This window comes from Trachurus trachurus (assembly GCF_905171665.1).
Source record: "Trachurus trachurus genome assembly, chromosome: 21".
NCBI classification, from domain to species: domain Eukaryota; kingdom Metazoa; phylum Chordata; class Actinopteri; order Carangiformes; family Carangidae; genus Trachurus; species Trachurus trachurus.
The window spans coordinates 27,553,569-27,575,049 of record NC_139899.1 but is presented as its reverse complement, the minus strand read 5'-3'; the positions used below and the strand labels follow the sequence as shown (position 1 = coordinate 27,575,049).

The 21,481-nt window shown below is 42.9% G+C and overlaps 1 protein-coding gene across 1 annotated transcript; it reads left to right on the top strand.

The window, feature by feature from the left end:
• Positions 1-1,275: 1,275 nt before the first annotated feature.
• Positions 1,276-21,200, top strand: fer1l6 (fer-1 like family member 6). The gene is made up of 45 exons (XM_083996023.1): positions 1,276-1,464; positions 3,411-3,519; positions 4,040-4,094; positions 4,179-4,310; positions 4,413-4,475; positions 4,584-4,662; positions 4,758-4,914; positions 5,471-5,657; positions 5,800-5,901; positions 6,011-6,101; positions 6,197-6,314; positions 6,415-6,649; positions 6,744-6,852; positions 6,936-7,164; positions 7,609-7,729; positions 7,826-7,926; positions 8,079-8,181; positions 8,310-8,429; positions 8,541-8,693; positions 9,321-9,492; positions 9,628-9,752; positions 10,374-10,508; positions 10,600-10,749; positions 10,845-10,952; positions 11,047-11,109; positions 12,017-12,115; positions 12,239-12,464; positions 13,592-13,722; positions 13,805-13,906; positions 13,982-14,027; positions 14,177-14,221; positions 15,147-15,244; positions 15,335-15,463; positions 15,537-15,677; positions 15,767-15,894; positions 16,024-16,194; positions 16,301-16,455; positions 17,674-17,816; positions 18,130-18,218; positions 18,310-18,408; positions 18,664-18,784; positions 18,873-18,993; positions 19,758-19,915; positions 20,004-20,104; positions 20,928-21,200. The coding sequence occupies exons 1-45, from the start codon at positions 1,386-1,388 to the stop codon at positions 21,106-21,108; spliced, it is 5,580 nt and encodes a 1,859-aa protein (XP_083852149.1). The 5' UTR covers positions 1,276-1,385; the 3' UTR covers positions 21,109-21,200.
• Positions 21,201-21,481: the final 281 nt, after the last annotated feature.

Sequence of the window (21,481 nt, the reverse complement as noted above, 5' to 3'; positions counted from 1 at the left end):
GGTCGGAAAAATACGAGTTTCCTTGAACGCACCATAACAGTCCTCGTCGCTACGTCACCACATTCACGGCGTTCCTTGGCTGCACACACAGCCCTGCATGCCGTTCTCTCTCCTCATTGGATAAAGGTTGTAGGATACGATAAATGTTTTCTCCTCGGCTCAGAGCAGAGCAGAGTGACTGAGAGACCCGTGTTTCAGTCCAAACACTCTATGTAAGTGATTGCTGTCGGAAGATATAACTATTTAAGACTTATATTAACACAAATATATCACTCACTTCTGCTTTAATGTGGATGAATCTACGTCACCCACACTTGTTAATGGGCCCATTTTCGATAAATATATAGTTTTGTCTCTATCATTATTTTGTTATCATTAGTGGTGGCGGTTTACTTACTTTCGGTTTTGCGGCGAGTCATGAGAATAACGCCGCCGAATCGGCGTTTATGGTCGGGACTACGGCGGTATGTGATCGTCTTCGAACCTCTGACTTTAATTCTTGATGAATGAAAACATTCCGGTCAAAGAATTTCACGGTGCGCTGAGGCTCATAAATGTAGTGTGAAAACGCTTTGCTTTTCCAAAACTCCTCGTTGTCCCTTTAAAACAGCTCCTATATCTAACTCGACATATTACGTTTTCTCATTCTAATGACTTTTAGTTTTACAGTAAAATAGATTTATGAATTTGCTCATTCAAGCTGCAGAGATTGGTTGATTGTTTTTAGCAACAAATGTGGAAATGTTCCATATGTGGGATTTTTAATCACAAACAGACATGGCTTTTCACCAATGATGTGCAAGAATCACACATCACAACAACATGTGTGTGTGTGTGTGTGTTTAATTATTATCATCATCATCTACAGAGAAAATTTGGTTTTGATCTATATGAAAGTGAACTGTGCTACATTTAAAATACTGAGAGCAGTGAACTTCTCCGATGAGTTAGCTAACAGGGCAGGTATCGTGGAGTTACCCACAACACTGGGTGTGTGTTCAGTTTGTTATTTTATGGAGAATTAAAACAAACATCATCATCATACTCAATATTTGGCCTGAGTTGACTCACTGTACTGAACTCTCTGACTCACCAACATCAGCTGACACTTCAGTGTCTTCTGACAATGAACCACAAGGTTTGGACTGCAGCCTTCTTTACCTTTCAGGGAGGGGGTGGGGGATTAATGATCATGCTACATTTAACTGAGGCCAACATGGATGTGTAAAACCTTAAATACAGTGTAATATAATCCATCTTTCTGTGTAGCTATACTAATATTTGCTGGTCATTTACTTGGAAGATGTCTGTAGGCAGACCGGGGTTGAAAGTTGAGTCGACTAACTGAAAGTCTTCCTCTTCGTCCTCTGAGCAGGAGGGCCAAGATGATATTTGGCCTGAAAATGAAGAAGAAGAAAAAGAAGAAAGACACAGACCTGGTCCTGGCAAATAAAGGAGCTGTGGGTGAGGCCTGGAAAACAAACAAAGACACACACACACACACATTTATCCTTGTCTGACTATTAGTGGGGACCAGAGGCGGTCCTGGCTAGTTTTACGCCCTGGGCAAAACCATCCCTTGGTGCCCCCCCCCCCCCCCCCCCCCCCAAAAAAAAAAAAAAAACCCCACCAACAAACAAACACAAGAATATATTATAATCAGTGTTGGGGGGGGGGTTCTTTTCAAATGTATTCCCCCACAGATTACTGATTACATGTCCCAAAATCTGTAATCTGTAATGCATTTCGATTACTCAAGTAAATTAATACTAATAGTACTTTCTGGATTACTTTTAGCGTATTTCAAAATCACCTGCCTGAGCGCCTTTAACACTGAATTTGATCTTACACATGATCTTAGGCTACCGTGGCTCCTTTAAATTAAATCATCAATAAATGTGTTTGAATTTGTCAAACCACAGTTTAATTTGTTATTGATCATCCAGCCATATTTAAATGATTTTTTAAAATAACCAATCACATAAAAGTATAGGCTTAGGCTATATTAAAACTGAGCAGCTTGACTACCTCTGAACCTCTAAAAAAATACACAATTTAAAATAGTTTTTGTTTGTGAGTGTAGGGCCAGCAACATGATGATATTTTGAATATAAAGTAATGACAGGAAGGAACCACTGTTCCATCTGTAGGCTAAACTAAAAATGTGCTTAAACCATAAACTTTATAAAGAACTCACTTCTCTGCTGAAGTCGGTGTGGTTTTGGAAACAGCGTGACGTTGCTCATTAGAAACATCATGACAGTCCAGGATCCTTTTTAACACATGATCCTGTCGCAGTTCATTCGTGTTGTTTACCAGAGACCGGACATTGAAGAGGAAGAAGAGGAATATTGCTGGGCATCCCGATAGCAACATTACCAAAATGAAGCCAACTTCAGGGCGAGGAGTTTAGCGCTTAACCCTCCTTTCTTTCCCCGCATGAGAGCCCTCTGGGCCGGCGGAGCATCCGACGTGAGACCTCAGCAGTCGCGAGTTGATCCCCCCCCCCCCCCTCCCCCCTCTCCTCTCCTGACACACACACAACCTGTAGTAGGCCTATGACTCTCAGCAGCAAGTTGACGTGACATAGGGGCGCCCCAGCGACCACTCCACTAACTTGACGGCGAGTTTTGTTTTGTCTTTTTTTTTTTTTTTTTTTTTTTGGAGAGCGCTCGTGCGCCCTCACAAAGATTGCGCCCTGGGCGGTCGCCCATATTGCCCATAGCTAAAACCGGCCCTGGTGGGGACCGATTATTGACATAATGCATTCACAGCTCCTTAAACTAAAAAGAGGCCTAACAGCTGGAGGGACATCCATAGCTATACTCATTACTCCTCAAACGGACATTAGACTTACAGGGTCCATTATTTTAGTCCCCACAAACCTGCTGGACCCCAGAAGTCCAGTAAAACAAGTACACACACACACACACACACACACACACACACACACACACACACACACACACACACACACACACACACACACACACATACCCATGAATCCCTCAGTCTTGGCTATACAACAGAGTATGTAATGTATCCCTGTCATATCATTGTGGATGAGACTAACCCTTGTCAAACAGTCATATATGAAACACTGGAGTGAGAGTGTTACAGTCACGATTGTTTACACAGAACATCATGGGGCATCAGAGTATTTAATTGTCTGTGTAACTAGTGCAATAATCAAGGTGTTCTAGTATTTTCTTAAAGCCTAAAGCACCAAACTCCGTCATGACATTAACATGTGTGTTTTATTTGATAATCTTGAGTAATTTCACAACCGGAGCATCTTTTATATTCAAATCTGTTGATCACCCTTTTATGTTATGTTACTGTTGTTAGTACCGTTGGTTTGCAACATGAGGTCAGTCCACTCGTGTGTGTGTGTTCCTCTATATCTGCAGACAGTGAGGCCGAAGCATCTGAAGCATCTACACTACTGGAAGGAGAAGGCACAGAGGATCAACCGGGACCCTCTGAAGTACGAACCAGAATAATACCAAACAACAAGAGGTGGGAAATATTTTATACACACTATAAAATGGTTGTATACAGTATTAAATATATGCACTGACAAAAAAAAGTGTATAACATGAAAGATCCTGTGGGATTCAGTCAATTGAGATTGTGGGAATGTGGCAAATGGTAATCCAGTTTGGCTGTATGTTATAACAAAATTTGATACTCTGATCTAGAATCCCGTAGAGAGATGAAATTGCATTCACTTTTGGCAGTTTTTGAAAGTACAACCACAGGGGGAAAAAAATCATATTTATCTATATCTATTAATATACATTGTATTTTTCGTATTTGTTTGCATCCCAGGCAGCGACAAACAAAACTTTACACCTTAACCTTATACATTCACAGCTATGAAGTTATATAGCTATATAGGATGAACTGAGTTTATTGTTTATTTACAACAGGTAACAGATCATAAATTGCTGTTCATTATTAAAACCTTTACATGCACATTTCTCTGTATAGTAACTGTCAGATTTTGAGTCTGACCTGTGCAGTAAAACTTCCACAGGTCCAAACTGAAAACTCGCATCCAGGACAGTGAAGGGAAACCACAGAGCTTCCAGGTAACAACACACAGATCACAATACAAAAAGAAATAACCAAGCTAGAGAAGTATAAAGATGTAATTCTTTTTGTTGGTCTTGTAGATTGCCATTAACATCACAGAGGCGAGGCAGCTGGTGGGGGAAAACATCGACCCCAGTGTAGTGATTGAGATTGGTGACGAGAAGAAACAGACGTCCGTCAAAGAGGCAACCAATGCTCCCTTTTACAATGAGGTCGGAATAAACTGAGATGATGAAATAATTTAACAAACTTTCTTAGTGTGTGTGTGTGTGTGTGTGTGTTTTCTAACTGTCCTCCCGCTCTCTCTCCATTAGTATTTCGTGTTTGACTTCTTTGCCCACAAAGAGGTCTTCTTCGACAAAGTCATCAAGCTCTCGGTGAGGAAGAAGAGCAGATGAGTGGATTCTTCCATCAAATTTAATCTTTTTTTCATCTTGACTTCAGGTATCTTGTGTTTTTAATGTCCATGTTTTTAAACTCTCCAGGTGATGCACTCTAAGATGCTGAGGAGTTTCTGTGTCGGCTCCTTTAAGCTGGACGTGTGGACAGTCTACAAACAACCAGGTAACGACCGCCGTCCACGTCACGGTGCATCAGTCCCCTGTGAGTTCAGTCTGTTGTGATGGAGTGATGACTCTCTCTCTTTCTCTGTGTCTCAGGTCATCAGTTCATGAATAAATGGGCCATGCTGACCAATCCTGCTGACATCAGCACCGGGGTCAAAGGTTATGTTAAGTGCGACATCAGCGTCACAGCAAAGGGAGATGCTGTGAAACCAGGTCCAAAAGCGAGTGATGCTGACGAGCAGATAGACAAGTACGAAAGCCAGCTTTTTTCCTAAGTGTTGTTTTTCTTTAAAGATAAACATCTTTTTAAATATTTTGCTCATGTGTAAAAAGAACTCATTATAATTTAGATATAGAGGGTCCACATAAGGATCTAACGTACATGTGGCAATTATTTGAGATCATGTCATATACGTATAATATCATATACCGTGGAGTTGCCATATTACCTGGAAAAATCTACTTTATTGTTATTTAATGATTTCAAGTAGACAGGCACACATACACATTTTATTCTCTTGGCATATTGTTGCACCTGCATGTACAACTAATACATCCTCCCTAATTTCAGTCATAGCAATGAACGTAGGATCTCTTTATATGCAGACGATACTCTACTGTTTGAAAGTTTTGGGCATTTTCATTCTTCTCTGTAACTGAATTAGATATATTGTGATTCACTTTGCTGCACAAGTTTGTCTCATAATTTCATGTGGTAAATAGTTGTTACCATCACTCTGATATACCTGGTTGTTTAAAGGCTCATCGTCTTAATCTTTGTGTTTTGCTGTGATGTTCCTCCTCAGGAACCTGCTGATACCAGAAGGTTTCCCCTCTGAACGGCCGTGGGCTCGTTTCTGTGTGAAGGTGTATCGAGCTGAAGGCCTCCCCCGGAACAACTCCGGCATCATGGCCAACGTCACCAAGGCCTTTATAGGAGACAACACAGCACTCGTAGACCCATATGTAGTGGTCAGCTTCTTCAAACTAGCGGTGGGTGAAATAAAGGTTACCTTAGACGACTTTATCGTCAAGAAGAGGCTCAGAGTTTTATATTATTCCAAATTCAGAGATGTTTTTGTCTTTTAAGGCGACAAAAAAAAAAAGATTCTATCTCCATACTTTCACCTCTCAGGGTCGTACATCCACTCAGAAGTCCACAGCAGACCCGGTGTGGAATGAGCAGATTGTCTTCACAGAGATGTTTCCTCCTCTGTGTCAGAGACTGAAGCTCCAGGTCCAGATACACACCATTTTAATCTCAAAAATACATTATCTTTAAATGTTTAATGATACTATAAAAATATCATTGTGACAGGATTTTGGCTTCTTTCTTTTCCTCTCAGGTCTGGGATGAGGGAAGCATGAGTGATGTTGCCATAGGAACCCATTACTTTGACCTGAGACGTATCGCCAACGAACAGGATGGTGACAGAGGTAAAGAGAGATGAAGAGATGGGTTTATCTCATGGTGATTGTCCATCTTCTCCGTCTTATTCCCCCTTTCTTTATTTCCTTCTTGCTTTCTCCAGGATTTTTACCAACTTTTGGTCCAGCGTGGATCAACCTGTACGGCTCCGCACGCAACTCTTCATTGGGTGACGACACTGTGGAGCTGAATGAGGGCATTGGAGAGGGCGTGTCTTACAGGTCAGTGTTAAAAGATGAACATTAATCAAACATTTTGATGTAAAGAAACATAGATCAATGACTAACAAATCCCTCCCTGTCCAAATCCTGCTGGTATCAGGGGGCGGGTCTACATGGAGCTGGCGGTGGAGATCCTGTCAGGAGGCAGTGGTTCAGAGTCCAAACTCACTCGAATGGTGAAACCAGCGAAGGATGCTAAAGCGGGAAAGGCCGGAGGGAAGGATGGTAAGACGGCAGCTGGAGGAGCAGCGGGAGCAGCAGCAGGAGGAGCACCTGAGGACGACAAAGGGAAAACCGTGGCAGCAGAGGTCCTGCCCGTGGAATCTCCACCTGTGGTAAGAGCTGATATCCTCAGTGGTTCCAATATAGAAACTATACTGCACTGCACATACGCCGGTACCCATAAACCTTTGCTGTTTCCGTGTCCAGCTGGATGCTGACAACAAGGAGAACTTCCTGCTGTTTGGTGTTTTGTTTGAAGCCTCCATGATCGACAGAAAGATTGGAGACAAGCCAATCAGCTTTGAGTTTTCACTGGGTGAGTCATCAAATCAAACATTGAAGTGATCAAACTACCGCTGCAGGAGTCAAACCCTCCTTTATTTACATCTTCTCTCTCAGGTAACTATGGCAACACCTTAGAGCCCAGCCTCAGTGCCAGTCCCGTGGTCCCTCGGAGGAGGAAAGCTCTGGAAGTCCCAGACAGCGGTGACTTCTTCAGCACCTCCCCTCGAAGTTCCCCCCCGATGTCCCCCTCCTCCCCTCTGCTACCCAGAGACCCTCAGGAGACTCACCTGCTCTATAAGTCCACCACGCCTCCAGAGAAACCGGTCATTGTCGAAGGGAACAGGTGAAGCCACATTAACATTTGATAATAGACTTAGCTTATTTCAATCAATCAATCACCAGCTAAACCAGCTGGGAGTCATGAAGAGGCTAAATGACTAATGGATTAGCTATAGGAAAAGGAAAAGCAACTGGAAAGAATAATGTGTGTGTGTGTTCTTGTACTTACTACGTTGTGAGGACCGGCAAATCATAACCAACAGAGTGAGAACATTTTTCGGAAGTGAGGACATTTTGGCCGGTCCTCACTTTTTCCAAGGGCTGTTTGAGGGTTAAGACTTTAGGCTATAATTAGGTTTAAGTTAGTTTAAGAGTAATGGTTTGGGTTAGGCATTTGTTTTGGTTGGTTAAGATTAGGGTAAGACTAGGGAATACATTATATCAATGAGTGTCCTCACAAAGATAGCCTTACAAGGGTGTGTGTGTGTGTGTGTGTGTGTGTGTGTAGGTACTACATGCATCTTCCCCTGGAGAAGCAAAAGCCGTGTGTTAATGTGCTGAGCCAATGGGAGGACAGAACCCACCGACTCTACAACTCAAACATGCTGGAGAATATAGCTGTTCTGTTTGTATGTCCACACACACATACACACACACACCATGAAAGTGTAATTGAACCTAAACACTGACGACACTCTTTGAGTAAAATATTTCTGTCCTCTCAGGAAGGAGGCGTGGCCAGTGCTGCAGAGCTGCACAAGAAGTCCGACCCCGGGGCCGAGGACATGCTGAAAATCGTCCTCAAAGAATTCTGCATGGACGCAAGGTGTGATCAGATATCACAAGAGCACGTGTAGTTAACTGCATTGTTTCTTTATTGAATTAAAATGTCAAACAAGGACAATTTTCTAGCGTTTAATAGAAATTATACTTCCAGTTCCATCCACACTGTGTTCAATGTGTGTTTGTTTTCTACAGGAGTTTCATAGCAGGAGCAGAGGCCAAGCTGAAAGCAGAGCTGAAGTCCACCAACCTGACACAGCTGGACAAGAAACGCCTGACCTTGTGCACACAGGAGCTGGTGGGGAAATAGTTTTTGATTTGAACATTGTATAAACTACAGACACTGTCTTAGGTGGCAAATGTGGGGTGTTTAACAAAAAAATATTCCATATACATGACCTTTAAATGTATGTGTGTGTGTTGCAGGATGGTATGATAGAAGAGGCCCAGTCTTTGGGAGGAAGGAAGAGAAAAGCTGGTGGTATGAAAGAGATGCTGCAGGATGCAACAAAACTCACACAGAGAGTTCGCTTCCTGGTGCAAGAGGTACAGGACTTTTGTGTGTGTGTTTGTGTGCATGCATGTGTGTTATACGTGTGCATGTTTTTTTCTTATTTACCCTGTGCATCCTTACCTTTCTTACCCCACACGCTGCAGCCCCAGCACACAATACCAGACATGTTTGTGTGGTTGCTGAGCAACAACAAGCGTGTTGCGTGCGCTCGGGTCAAAGCCAGAGACCTGCTGTTCTCCAGCAACCAGGAGGCCCGAGGAGTTCACTGTGGCAAGATAATCACTCTGTTCCTGAAGGTAGATGCACTGCAAAAACTCTTTCCAGGAATATTTGTCTCATTTCTAGTCAAAACTAAACTCTTTTCACTCAAAATAAGATTCATCACCTAACAATGAACTTGTTTTTAGATCATTTTCATTTGTTTCAAACACATTTTCACTTGAAATAAGTATAAAGTTTAAAGTGAAATTGCATAGATCCAAGTGTGCGGAGATCTTTTTCTTCAGTTTGGACACTTTTGATACCTCCAGCACCTTAGCAGAGAACCAGCTGGGTGAAGCGGCAGCCCCTTTTTTGCATATACTTGAAATAAGTAGAAAAATCTGCCAGTGAAAGCAAGTTTTTTGTGCTTGTAATAAGAATGAAAAACTTGATCCACTGTCAGATTCTTCTACTTATTTCAAGTGAAAATCTGCTTTAAAGAAGTAAAAAAGTGTCTAAAAACAAGCTACTTTTTATGTGATGAGTCTTATTTTAAGTAGAATGAGATTTGTTTTGACTAGAAACAACATTTTGACTAGAAATCAGACAAATATTCTTCGTAAGATTTTGAGGTTTTGCAGTGTGCTCACACACAAGTTAAAAACTATTGTTGCAACACAGGCAGGCATGCACAGAACAAACATGTGTGTGTTGTTTTGCAGCCTCCAGGGAAGCGATTTGCAGGCCTGTCGGTCCAAGCGAAGCTGGATGTGTATCTGTGGTTTGGCACCTGCTCAGACTCCATCCACATGATGGACGACCTGCCTGCAGGATTCACTCCGGCCAGAGGGGGTGCTGACCCCAACAATCCACCAACACACCTGGTCGGTGCAGGTGAGCAGGAAACTACAAATACAAGTTTATTTTTCAGTCAACACAAAACATGTGGTCAGAGGGATGTTTGTTATACATTTAAATTAGTTCTCCGACCCTAAAATACATCCCACGTTTTGTGTTGTTTGTCTCCAGAACAGCATCACTTCCAGCTCAGGTGTCACATGTATCAGGCTCGTGGTCTGATCGCTGCCGACAGCTCCGGCCTGTCTGACCCTTTCGCTCGCGTCACCTTTCTCTCAAACTGCCAAACCACCAATGTGAGTGTGTGTGTGTGTGTGTGTGTTAGAAGTGTTCATTGTATGTGTAGACATCACTAGATTTTAGCTCCATACAGTATAAAGGTAGATGTTTGTATTAAAGCTCCATACAGTATAAAGGTAGATGTTTGTGTTAAAGCTCCATACAGTATAAAGGTAGATGTTTGTATTAAAGCTCCATACAGTATAAAGGTAGATGTCCATGTGTAGTGTGATTATAAAGCAGCTCTAGGTTCTGTATTAATACTGTGAAAGTATCAAAATCTCTGGAAATGCACACAGCCTGTATTCAGAAACTGAGCCTTAAAACCAGCCGTCAGGACTTCCTGTCACTTTGTGATGTCACAACAAAGCAGTTACAAAGCCCCATCCACCTGACCCAGTGTGTTTTACCTGATTTTACCTCAGGGTTTTACCTCTGATTTTTTTTTTTTTAGATCACTCAGAAAACAATCAGCCAGTCATAAGAGAGGCTCAGATCCTCCTCTCTTCTGATTGGCTGACACAGACTTGTTGTTACTAGAGCCCCAAAGCTGTTATCTTCATTTGTGGACACAATCAAGTGACCTGAGTTGGTGTGTCCAGGTTTAAGGTTTTTATTTGTGTTTGTGTTGTTGTCAGATCATCAGTCAGACTCTCAGTCCTACGTGGAATCAGTGTTTGCCGATGCACCGCCTGCTGCTGAGTGGAGACCTGGAGCTCATCCAGCAGGAGCCTCCACGAATCATCATCGAGGTTTACGATGATGACGCTCTGGTACAGAGATGAACAGATCAATTTAGTCATGGTTTAGTCATTATCACCTCCTCTCTCTGTCTGACCTCCTCCTGTCTGCTGCCATGTGCAGGGTAAGGCTGAGTACCTGGGGGCCACAGTTGCCGTCCCGGAGGTGAGGTTATCCTCGGAAAGCTACAAACCTCCAACCCTGCAATACAGCCCGCTGCACTGTGGCAGTCAGCCAGGAGGAGACCTGCTGGCCGCGTTTGAGCTGCTGCAGGTCGGTCACACGGTGTTTCTGTTGTGTAACCTCCAGTTTCCATCATAATAATGCAGAATGAATCATAACAAAATATCACTGTGATGACTGTGAAGATCACAGAGTCTGGAGACCAGAGTTTGCCGCCATTAGAGGAACAAGACGGAGGCATCTACGCAGTTCCTGAAAACATCCGACCTGTTCTCAGCACCTACAGACTGGAGGTTTGATCACCTGAGAGTCTGGACTCAGTGTTTGTTGTCTGATGTAAAGGATGAATCTGGTGTTGGTTTAAATCTTTATATTTGTCTCCGCCAGGTTTTATTCTGGGGTCTTAGGGAGTTGAAGAAGGTTCAGCTCTTGTCCGTCGATCGACCACAGGTACAAAAACAAACACGAATGAACAAGTTCTGTCTGATTTTAGGGTTTTGGTTTAAGTGTTTCTTATCTTATCACATTTAGATGCTTTTATTTGGGCATTTAGGGGTTAAAGGGATAGTTCAACATTTTGGCAAATTGGCCCATTGCCATAATCCTTATAGTTTTAAACTCATCAAATACACAATCAAACAACTCCAAAATGCTCTTGTGACCTGCACATTCACCGCACTATGAGATGAATACAGAACGTTATGAGACGAGTTGTTTTAGAGGTCAATTCATGCAAAACTGCTGATGCGTATTCCCGACAGGGAACGCAGTCTCTGCATTTCCCTCTAAAACAACTCTGTCTGGTAACGTTCTGTAATTATCTCATAGCGTGGTGAATGTGCAGGTCACAACTTGTCCACCAGAGCGTTGTGGAGTTGTTGGATTGTGTATCTGATGAGTTTGATGAGGGAAACCAAAAAATCCCATTAGCCTCCGTAGCGTAGCTCTAAGCAGCTCGCGGCTCTGCTCCGCCTTTCTAAAAACAGCTTGCACCGACAATTAGAGGTAATTAACCTACTCCTAAAACTATAGGAATTATGGCAATGGGCCAATTTGCCAAAATGTTGAACTATCCCTTCAGGGTGTTATGCTTTTGGAAGTGTTGTGTTAGCTGGTGGTACAACTTCTATGTGTATGGATCCACTTTTGTGTTATGTTGTGTCTTTTGTCTTCTTTCATCATTTCTATTCTATGTGTAACAGATCTGAATCTTGATTCACATATGTGATATGTACACAAGAAAAATGTGCTGCCTCCCACAAGAGGGAAAGAGATAAACCGTGCAACAGGACGGAACCTTTACAGAAGGAAATACAGATGGTGAATCACTCTTTTTTTTCACTCTCTCACTCTCCAGGTCTTCATAGAGTGTGCAGGTAAAACTTTGCGTTCCTCCGTCATCCAGAAGTACAAGTCCAACCCAAACTTCTCTGTGTTGGTTGATGTCATAGAGCTGGTGAGACCTACACACCTAATAAAACATGTTTACAAAAAGTACGAGATGTTACGCAATCATACCTGGGTCTAAAGTTATTTTGGTTATCATTGAGAACCTGACATGTTTTTCATCGTTCTGCAGGAGCTACCAGAGAACGAGCTCCTTCACCCTCCTCTCAGTATCACTGTCGTTGACTGGCGGGCGTTCGGTCGCAGCACGTTGGTCGGAAACCACATCATCAACAACCTCAAGGCCTTCAATTACATCGCTCCTCCAGCCCCGCCTGCTCCCATACAGACACACAAACTACCCAAAATCACGTACGGCCCCGAACCTGGAACCTCAGCAGATCCACAGAGCGCCGAGGGTAAGAACAGCTGCACAGGGATATTAACGTTAACATATATCAACAACATCAAAATATGGCGGTAAAATAAACTTGGGTCTTTGAATTTGTGGAAATTTGTCTTTGAAAGTTCTTGAGAAGTCAGTGAGCGTCATGTTTTTTTTGTTGTTTTTTTTTAAGTATATTTTTTGGGCGTTTTTGCCTTTATTTGATAGCACATAGTGAGATAGACAGGAAAGGGGGAGGCAGAGAGAGGGGGAACGACATGCAGGAAAGGTCTGCCCGACGCGGGATTCGAACCGGAGACGCCTGCGTTGAGGACTGTAGCCTCTACATGGGGCGGCCGCTTTAACCACTGCGCCACGCACCGCCCCAGTGAGCGTCATGTTTAACCGTCCTGTTGTCCTCCTTGGTCAAGGAAGGAAAGAAGGAAGGACGAAGGGAAAGAAGGAAGGGGAAAAGGAAGGAAAGATAGATGGAGGGAGGGAACAGATTGGGTCAATTGGGTCAAAAAGGAAGGAAGGGAGGAAAAAAGGATTGTGGAAAGAAGGAAGGGACAAAGGACGGAAAGAAAGATGGAGGGAGGGAACAGATTCATTCAAGGAAGGAAAAAGAAGGAAGGGAAAAAGGAAGGATAGAAAGATGGAGGGAGGGAACAGATTGGGTCAAGAAGGAAGGAAGGAAGGAAGGAAGGAAGGAAGGAAGGAAGGAAGGAAGGAAAGAAAGAAGGGAGGAAAAAGGATTGTGGAAAGAAGGAAGGGAAAAAGGAAGGATAGAAAGATGGAGGGAGGGAACAGATTGGGTCAATTGGGTCAAAAAGGAAGGAAGGAAGGAAGGAAGGAAGGAAGGAAGGAAGGAAGGAAGGAAGGAAGGAAGGAAGGAAGGAAAGAAGGGAGGAAAAGGGATTGTGGAAAGAAGGAAGGGAAAAAGGAAGGATAGAACGATGGAGGGAGGGAACAGATTGGGTCAATTGGATCAAAAGAGGAAGGAAGAAGAAGTAAGGACGACGGGAAGGAAGAGAGGGAAAAAGGAAGGAAGGATGGAGGAAGGGAACATATTGGGTCAGTTTGACCCAGAAGGACAACAGGAGGGTTAAGAAGTTGTGTGATCAGTCTTAACCATGAGATGTTCTGTCTGTGGTCCATCAGGACCGTCACATCCCACTGGAGAGACCAGTTCTGTTGCTGCTCTAACCAATGAGGAGTTTCTCGTCACTATTGATGACGACGCTCCGCGACCAGCCCCGCCCACCCCTAAGGAAGAAACCAAGAAGAAAAAGGTAAAAGTTACTGGATTTATCGCTGTGATAATAATGTAGATCACATGCAGTGGTGTCTGATTCTTTCATGTTTAAAATCCAGAGCTCGAGGAGCACCAAGAGGAGGAAACGAACCATCGCTGACGAATCAGCAGAGAGCGTCATCGACTGGTGGTCCAAATACTACGCCTCTGTGGAGAAACAGGTGGAGTTCTGTTGCAAAAAAAGACCTTTTCAAAAAGATAATGTGTGATCATCTGCATATGTGTTTGTGTTGCAGGACAAACAGAAGGACAGCGCCCAGCTGCCCCAGGTCTTTGAAAAAGGTCAGAACTCCTCTGTTGTATCTGACATTGTGTGGTGATCATAGAGAGCAGGAGGCAACAGGTGGAGGTGTGAGCAGGTCATGTGTCTGTGTCATGTGACTCTTTGTCTCATACACACATACACACACACACATTGTTGTGTGTTGCAGCTTCTCAGTTCCACAGCTTGCTCAGCGCTGGACTGGATTCTCTGGGTAAGAACTCAGACGACTGAACCCTGAGTGAATCTCCCTGGTTTCTGTGGACAGATGTTTGCAGCTGTTTATGGATAATTTAGGATGTCATACTGGATGTTTGGTTCTGTCACTGCATGATCTCCCCTGCAGCCGCCACTCCGGCTTCTGCTTCTATAGATACATAAGTTGTGGTGGTCACTTGTTGTTGTGCAGGGATCAGCTCAGTGTGTTGTTGTTGAGGTGGTGTGAGGTCATAACTGAGAGGAAAGGTCAACAACAGGCTTTTTCTTGTCTCCTCTGGCGAAGATGAAGGGAACATCACGTGTAGGTTTCTGATTGACACTTGTATGGTGGCCCGGAAAGTTCAACACACTGCAACTTAGGAAAACACATGAATATTTCCAAACGTGCTGCAAACTCACTAAACATAACAAAAGTGTTTCCAGGTGAATATTTCCCTTTTGGGTGTGCATGTGTCCTCCCCTGGTAACTTCTCTAACTTTCATTGCTTTGTAAACTATGTTTTTAGGTGGTTTATAGATAAGTTTACAATTAAAGTAACAATTTTAATTCCATTAGCGCGAGAGAGTGAACTCAACTTGTCTCTGCTGGAAACACTCTTGTTGTAGAGTTGGATTTGCAGTTTCTTTCTGTGCATGTTTTTTTATTTTTTTTTATTTTTGCAGTGCTTCCTTTTCCCAGTTGAGGATGTTCTTCTAAATTTGCAGTGTGTTTGTGTCTTTGCACATTGCAGTGTGTTGAGCTCTCAGGGCCACCGTACGTTACTGAAACCAACGAGTGAATTTTGTCTGTTCCTGCTGTCGACGCCCCTGTCATCACTGTGCGAGTAAATGTTTTAGTGTTTGAGCCAGAATGTGTTTGTGTGAGTGTCTCCACTGACCTCAGTCTGGTTCTGGTTCTGGTTCTGGTTCTGCTCCATCAGTCTCCTCCCAGTCCGACGCAGACAAGAAGAAGAAGCAGAAAGGAAAAGGAACCCTGGAGCAGAGCCTCGGTCCGTCTTCTAAACTGGCCACACTCCAGGTGATTAGTCACTCACACTGCCTGACCAATAAGATCACAGCTCTCCATACCCTACCGAGAGTGATGCTGACGACTTCCTGCTTCCTGCAGCTCTACAACAAGGAGCTGGAGTCAGAGTTCGGCCCGTTCGATGACTGGGTGAACACGTACGAGCTGTTCAGAGGGAAGGCCAGCGACGAGGACGGGTCGACCGACGAGAGATTTGTCGGCAAGTTTAAGGTTAGAAAGTTCTTTTTCATGTCACTTCTCCAGTTGGAAACAACTAACTAACTTAGTGTTGAACTCTGTCCAGGGCCGGTTCTGCCTGTATAGATTCACAGAGGACGAGGACGAGGACTTGGATGAAACCGCAGACACTGGATACTACAGAGTCTGCAGAGGAATCCCTTCCAACGGCTCAGTCCAAGTCCTCATACGGGTTTATATCGTCTCTGTGAGTCCCGCTTGTTTTAAAACAACCCTCTCTCGGGTTTCAGTTGTTTTCTCAGTGGGTTTCTGATTATCCTGGATACACCCACACAGGCGTCCAACCTGCACCCGGCTGACCCAGACGGGAAGGCCGACCCGTACATTGTCCTCCGTGTTGGCAAGAACGAAATCAAAGACAGAGACAACTACATTCCTAAGCAGCTCAACCCAGTGTTTGGACGGTAAATAAATAACTGTGTTGACTGTGCTACCTGACTGTAAAAAAAGGACATCACCTCCTCTGGATTCTTAGAGTTTAGATCTAGTGTGACTTTAACCAGTTCGTCTCCTTCTTCTTTTTCCTTCTCCAGGTCTTTTGAGCTCCAGGCAACCTTTCCTCAGGAGTCTCTGCTCACAGTTTTGATCTATGACTACGACTTGGTCGGAGGAGACGACCTGATCGGAGAGACCCGTATCGACCTGGAGAACCGCTTCTACAGTCGACACAGAGCCACATGTGGACTCCCCGCTGAGTACAGTCTGTACGTCGCACTGAAGACACACTGCTCCTATTTGGCTTCATGTGGGAACCATGCTGCTTTTATTTTGAAAGCCTAAAACCCTGTGTCTCCTCTTCCCGTCTGTCAGTGATGGGTATAATGCCTGGAGAGACTGTCTGAAGCCGTCAGAGCTGCTGTCCAAGCTGTGCAGAGAGAACGCAGTGGACGGGCCTCATTTCAGACCAGGACGCATCACCGTGGCAGATAAAGTCTTCACAGGAAAAACACTCTTCATGCACGAAGGTAGAGTCAACACAATAAAACAACCACACATTACAACTGTATTCTATCCACAAGTTTCCGAACGTCATCTATGGTCAAAACCGGCTTCCGGTTTTGCCGGTTTGGTGTTGTCGTCATAGTTGTGATAAACGCATGGATCTATTAACGCTGGCTTTTAACACGGATGTCAATTTGTGTGATATCCACTGTTAAAAGCTGGTTTGATGATCCATGCGTTTTACAGATTTTCATTGAAAAAAAAAAGAAAAGAAATCCATGCATTTACCGCGACTACCGAAACCATGGAAACGTAAACATAAAATTCCACCGGAAGAGCAAAACCGGCAAAACAGGCTTACGTTTTTGACGTTCGGAAAAAGGTGGATACTTCCACAAATCGAGTTCCAATAAAATGTAGCATATAAAAATATCTGAACTGGCGCATCTTGATTGACGGCCGCGGGTTCGCCAGAAGTTTGTGATGTCAAAATGGGATCACGAGCCAAAAAAGGTTGGGAACCACTGCTCTACAGAATATTATTTTTTTGCAATGTATTTCACAAAAAACTGCGAAAAATTTCCAATAGAAATAATTGTGGGGAGGTCAAAAAATGAAGAAATTATTAGACTTTTTCAAATGTCTACTACTCTGGTATACTTTCAGCTAGGGACTCCATTTAAACTTTAAAATGTGGACACAAGTCTTGTCTGTTGATGAAGAATTATGTGTTTTGATGTGTAGTTTTTGATCAATCACTGTCCAATGACCATGATTGTTTTTGGAGAAATTTTTAAGATTTTAATGGGTGTGTATTGCGTGGAATGTTCGGGATAGAGTGGGTGACATCATCGGCTAGAGTGGGAGAAGTTGTCTGAAACTTTTCTTTTTCCACGTTGCTTGCGCCCACAAATTACACTCTACACATAGGATTTTTTCCAAAGTTGTAGACAAACTTGTCCTTTCTCTCACAATGTGCTCAAAAAAGCAGAGAGACTTACAGAATTTAAACTGTGAGCTTCTGAGTGGGGCATGATCCCTCCCTGCTGCCCATTGACTCCAGTACAAGGATTTTCTGAGACAAGCACATGGTACTCCTGTTTTTAACTCGCAAGGGTTTCCAAAATACATACTATAAATTTATATGAAGTCTCTGTCAAACACAACCACATACACTCACACACATATACTAGATATGACATCACTGACACTACTGATACTGTTGTGTTCACATGTCCCAGATCAGCCGGTGGAGTCCTATGAACACTTGTCTCTGAAGATCCTGCACCGCTGGGCTGAGATCCCAGCTGTGGGATGTAAATTGGTACCTGAACACATTGAGACCAGAACCCTGTTCCACAAGTCACGGCCCGGTATGGACCAGGTAGGAAAACCCAGCAGCAGCATGTGGCTCGGATCAGGAAAAACACGTTTTTATTCTTAATCAACAGCAAGATGACTCACAGAAACCCCTTCAGAATAACAGTCTTTAGATGTCTGACAATTTTTTTTTATATTTGACAGTGTCAAGAGTTAGAGTACATTTATCAGACTGTACTGAGCTCACAGCAGAAAATTAGGATGTGGATATTTTTCATTAGGTGCCAAGTTGTGATAATATGACTAATGTAACAGCAGCTAATATCAGAAGACAGGAAATAATCCTTCATGTTTCTTCCATGTGTGTGTGTGTTTAGGGTCAGGTTCAGATGTGGATCGACATGTTTCCCATGGACTTACCTCACCCTGGACCTTCAGTGGACATCTCACCTCGAAAGCCTAAAGGGTGAAGAGATCAGTCTTTATGAAACAAAATACATACAAATGTTTTTTTTTTTTTTTTTTTTTTAAAGCATTGTGTGTATGTGTGTGTTCAGATACGAGTTGCGGATCGTCATCTGGAACACAGAGGATGTGATTCTGACCGACAGCAGCTTCCTGACTGGTCAACAGTCCAGTGACATTTACATCAAAGGGTAAAAACAAACTCTTTTTTTTTTTTTTTTCCATCAAACCCAAAGTTATTATTTAATTAATTACAGTAATGTGATACTAAGAATGATTTTTTAAATAGTGCAAACCTTTAACTGGCTTCTCCATGATGAAACATGGTGACACAAAATATATCTTTTAAATACAAACAAAACATTTTAAGGTAAATGCAAAAGTCAAATCATGATAAAATATAAAAGTAGGATTTTTTATACACAATCTCTCTCTCCCTCTCTCAGCTGGCTGAAGGGTCTGGAGGACGACCGACAGGAGACAGACGTCCACTACAACTCTCTGACCGGAGAAGGAAACTTCAACTGGCGCTTCGTCTACCCCTTCAGCTACCTGCCTGCTGAGAAGGTTCCCTGGCTGCATTCGATTCTTTCAAATAACTTTATTAGTACTTACAATGTTATATGTGCATTTATATTTTTTCTTCCTCTCTCAGGTGATTGTGGTGAGTAAGAGAGAACACATTTTCTCTCTGGATAAAACGGAGCAGAAGATTCCCGCCATCCTCATGCTGCAGGTCTGGGACTTTGAGACGCTCTCGTCTGACGACTTCCTAGGTGTGTGTGTGTGTGTGTGTGTGTGTGTGTGTGTGTGTGTGTGTGTTACTGCTTCTCCATATGTGTTTTTATATTTGCATATCTGGCTGATTAAAGGGATAGTTCACCCAAAATTGGAATTTCACTCATTATCTACTCACCCTCATGTCGACTAAGGGCTGGGAGAAGTTTCAGAGTTATCCGTGGCTTCTCTGAGTTACAGGGGGTCTCGGCGTAGCAGTGCATCTCCATATAACGGTTGCAAATGGATACCAACTGTCTTTGTAACAAAAAGACACACCAAAAAACATCCAAATACCTCTATGCTGCTCGTATGTAATGTCCGTCTTGTATTGAAGCCCCAAAATGCGAAATTGTCCCGAAAAAAATTAAATAAGTCTATATTTCAAGCTTGTTTGTAGCGGAAGCTCCTCTTCCCAGTTCGTCAAATTTGGACGAACCGGGAAGAGGAGCTTTGAGGAGCTTCCGCTACAAAACAAGCTTGAAATGTAGACTTATAAAAAAAATTTCAGGACAATATTGCATTTCGGGGCTTCAATACAAGACGTTACGAAGACAGTTGGTATCCATTTGCAACCGTTATATGGACATACACTGCTACGCCGAGACCCCCTGTAACTCAGAGAAGCCACGGAGGACTCTGAAACTTCTCCCAGCCCTTAGTCGACATGAGGGTGAGTAGATAATGAGTGAAATTTCAATTTTGGGTGAACTATCCCTTCAAGGCTGTGTATGTGTGTATGTGTGTGTGTGTGTGTGTTTAGGCACTGTGGAGTTGGACCTCCATAGTTTCCCTCGGGGGGCCAAGACAGCCAAGTCGTGTAAGGCCGACATGATCGAGGACAGGACGGAGAGAATCTCCATCTTCCAGCAGAAGAGAGCGAGAGGCTGGTGGCCTTTAGCCAAATCTGGAGAGCTGACGGTACAAACACACACACACATACACACTGACTTATTCAGAGAGTTTGCCAGGTTTTCCAGGACTGACAGGTGTGGTCTGACTCCAACAGGGGAAGGTGGAGGCCGAGTTTCACCTGGTGACGTCTGAGGAGGCCGAGAAGAATCCGGTGGGAAAAGCTCGAAAGGAGCCGGAGCCGCTGCCAAAACCAAAGTGAGTGACTCTGGTTGAGTTTAAGGAGCTGTTTTTTTACTTTAGCAGCAGTAAGTTCATTATAACATGACGGGTTTCAAAATCTCTGACAAGAATATACTGGCTGCTATAAGTAGTTTTTATGAAAGATTTGACTCATTGAGGCTCTGGAGCTAAATTTGGACTGAGGTCCGACTTTGGATACAAACTAAATGGTTTAATGTAAATAACTAACACACAACTATGTATATAATATGAAAGCTGTACCAACGTGTCAGTCATGGATATAGTATTGTTTTACCATTACGCCATTTAGAAAGTGACATATAACTCTATATGTTGGACTATAACAAATAATAAATTAAATCATCTGCAATCATTAAAAGAAAAAAAAAATAGTTTGAAACTTTTGAGACTGGAAGTTAAGAACCTGCCCAGTTTAACCCTTCAGAAAACCATGTATTGTTATTTTTAGTTTTTTTTTTAAACTTTTGGCTGGTAGTCTTCATGCTAAGTTAACCACCTGTGAGCTTATGATGTATCTGACCTTTTTGTGATGCTCTTGACAAAAAAATTGATAATTATATTTAGTAAAATGTCAAAATATTCTTATATTCAAGTATTTTTATAATATTATAAGCTGCAATCAGGAAGTAGTTTCTCTCCCACAGCCTCCATCTATCTGTGTTTTTATGTTATACAAGAACTTTTTAATGACCAACTTGAGCTAAGTTTCTGGTCTTGAACTATAATAAAAAAAGTTTAAAAAAATAATTAAAAAAATCCCCTAAATGCCTCACAGAGTGAAACACCTTCACCCTCTCCCCTCTCTCTCCTCCTGCAGTCGTCCTGACACGTCCTTCTCCTGGTTCGTCAACCCCTTCAAATGTTTCTTCCACCTGGTTTGGAGAAGCTACAAGAAGTACATCATCATCGCTCTGCTGCTGCTCATCACGCTGCTGTTCCTCGCCCTGCTCTTCTACACTCTGCCAGGAGCCATCTCCAACAGGATCGTTATGGGATAACACACACAAACACACACGCACACACTAGTCTCTGTTCAAAACTATAGCTTATACCTTTTACATGATATAAACCTGTTGAAAACCACTGTTAGCATCATTAGCCGCCTCGGCTACATGAGTTAGGGTTAAAGGAGAGTTCAACACTGACTGAACATCAGTTTGCTGTTTTTTATTCAGCACTATCACTGTAGCTCAGTACATTGTATAGTGTCCGCATGGCAACACCAAGGTTGTGGGTTCAAATCTTGGAGAAAAAAAAAAAAAATCCACAGTTCGGCCCAACAACAAAAGCTCTATAGTTTGAAAAAAAAAAGGTCACACACGGAAAAAAGAGAAACAACATTGAATCAAATCAAGTTCACATTGTTAAATA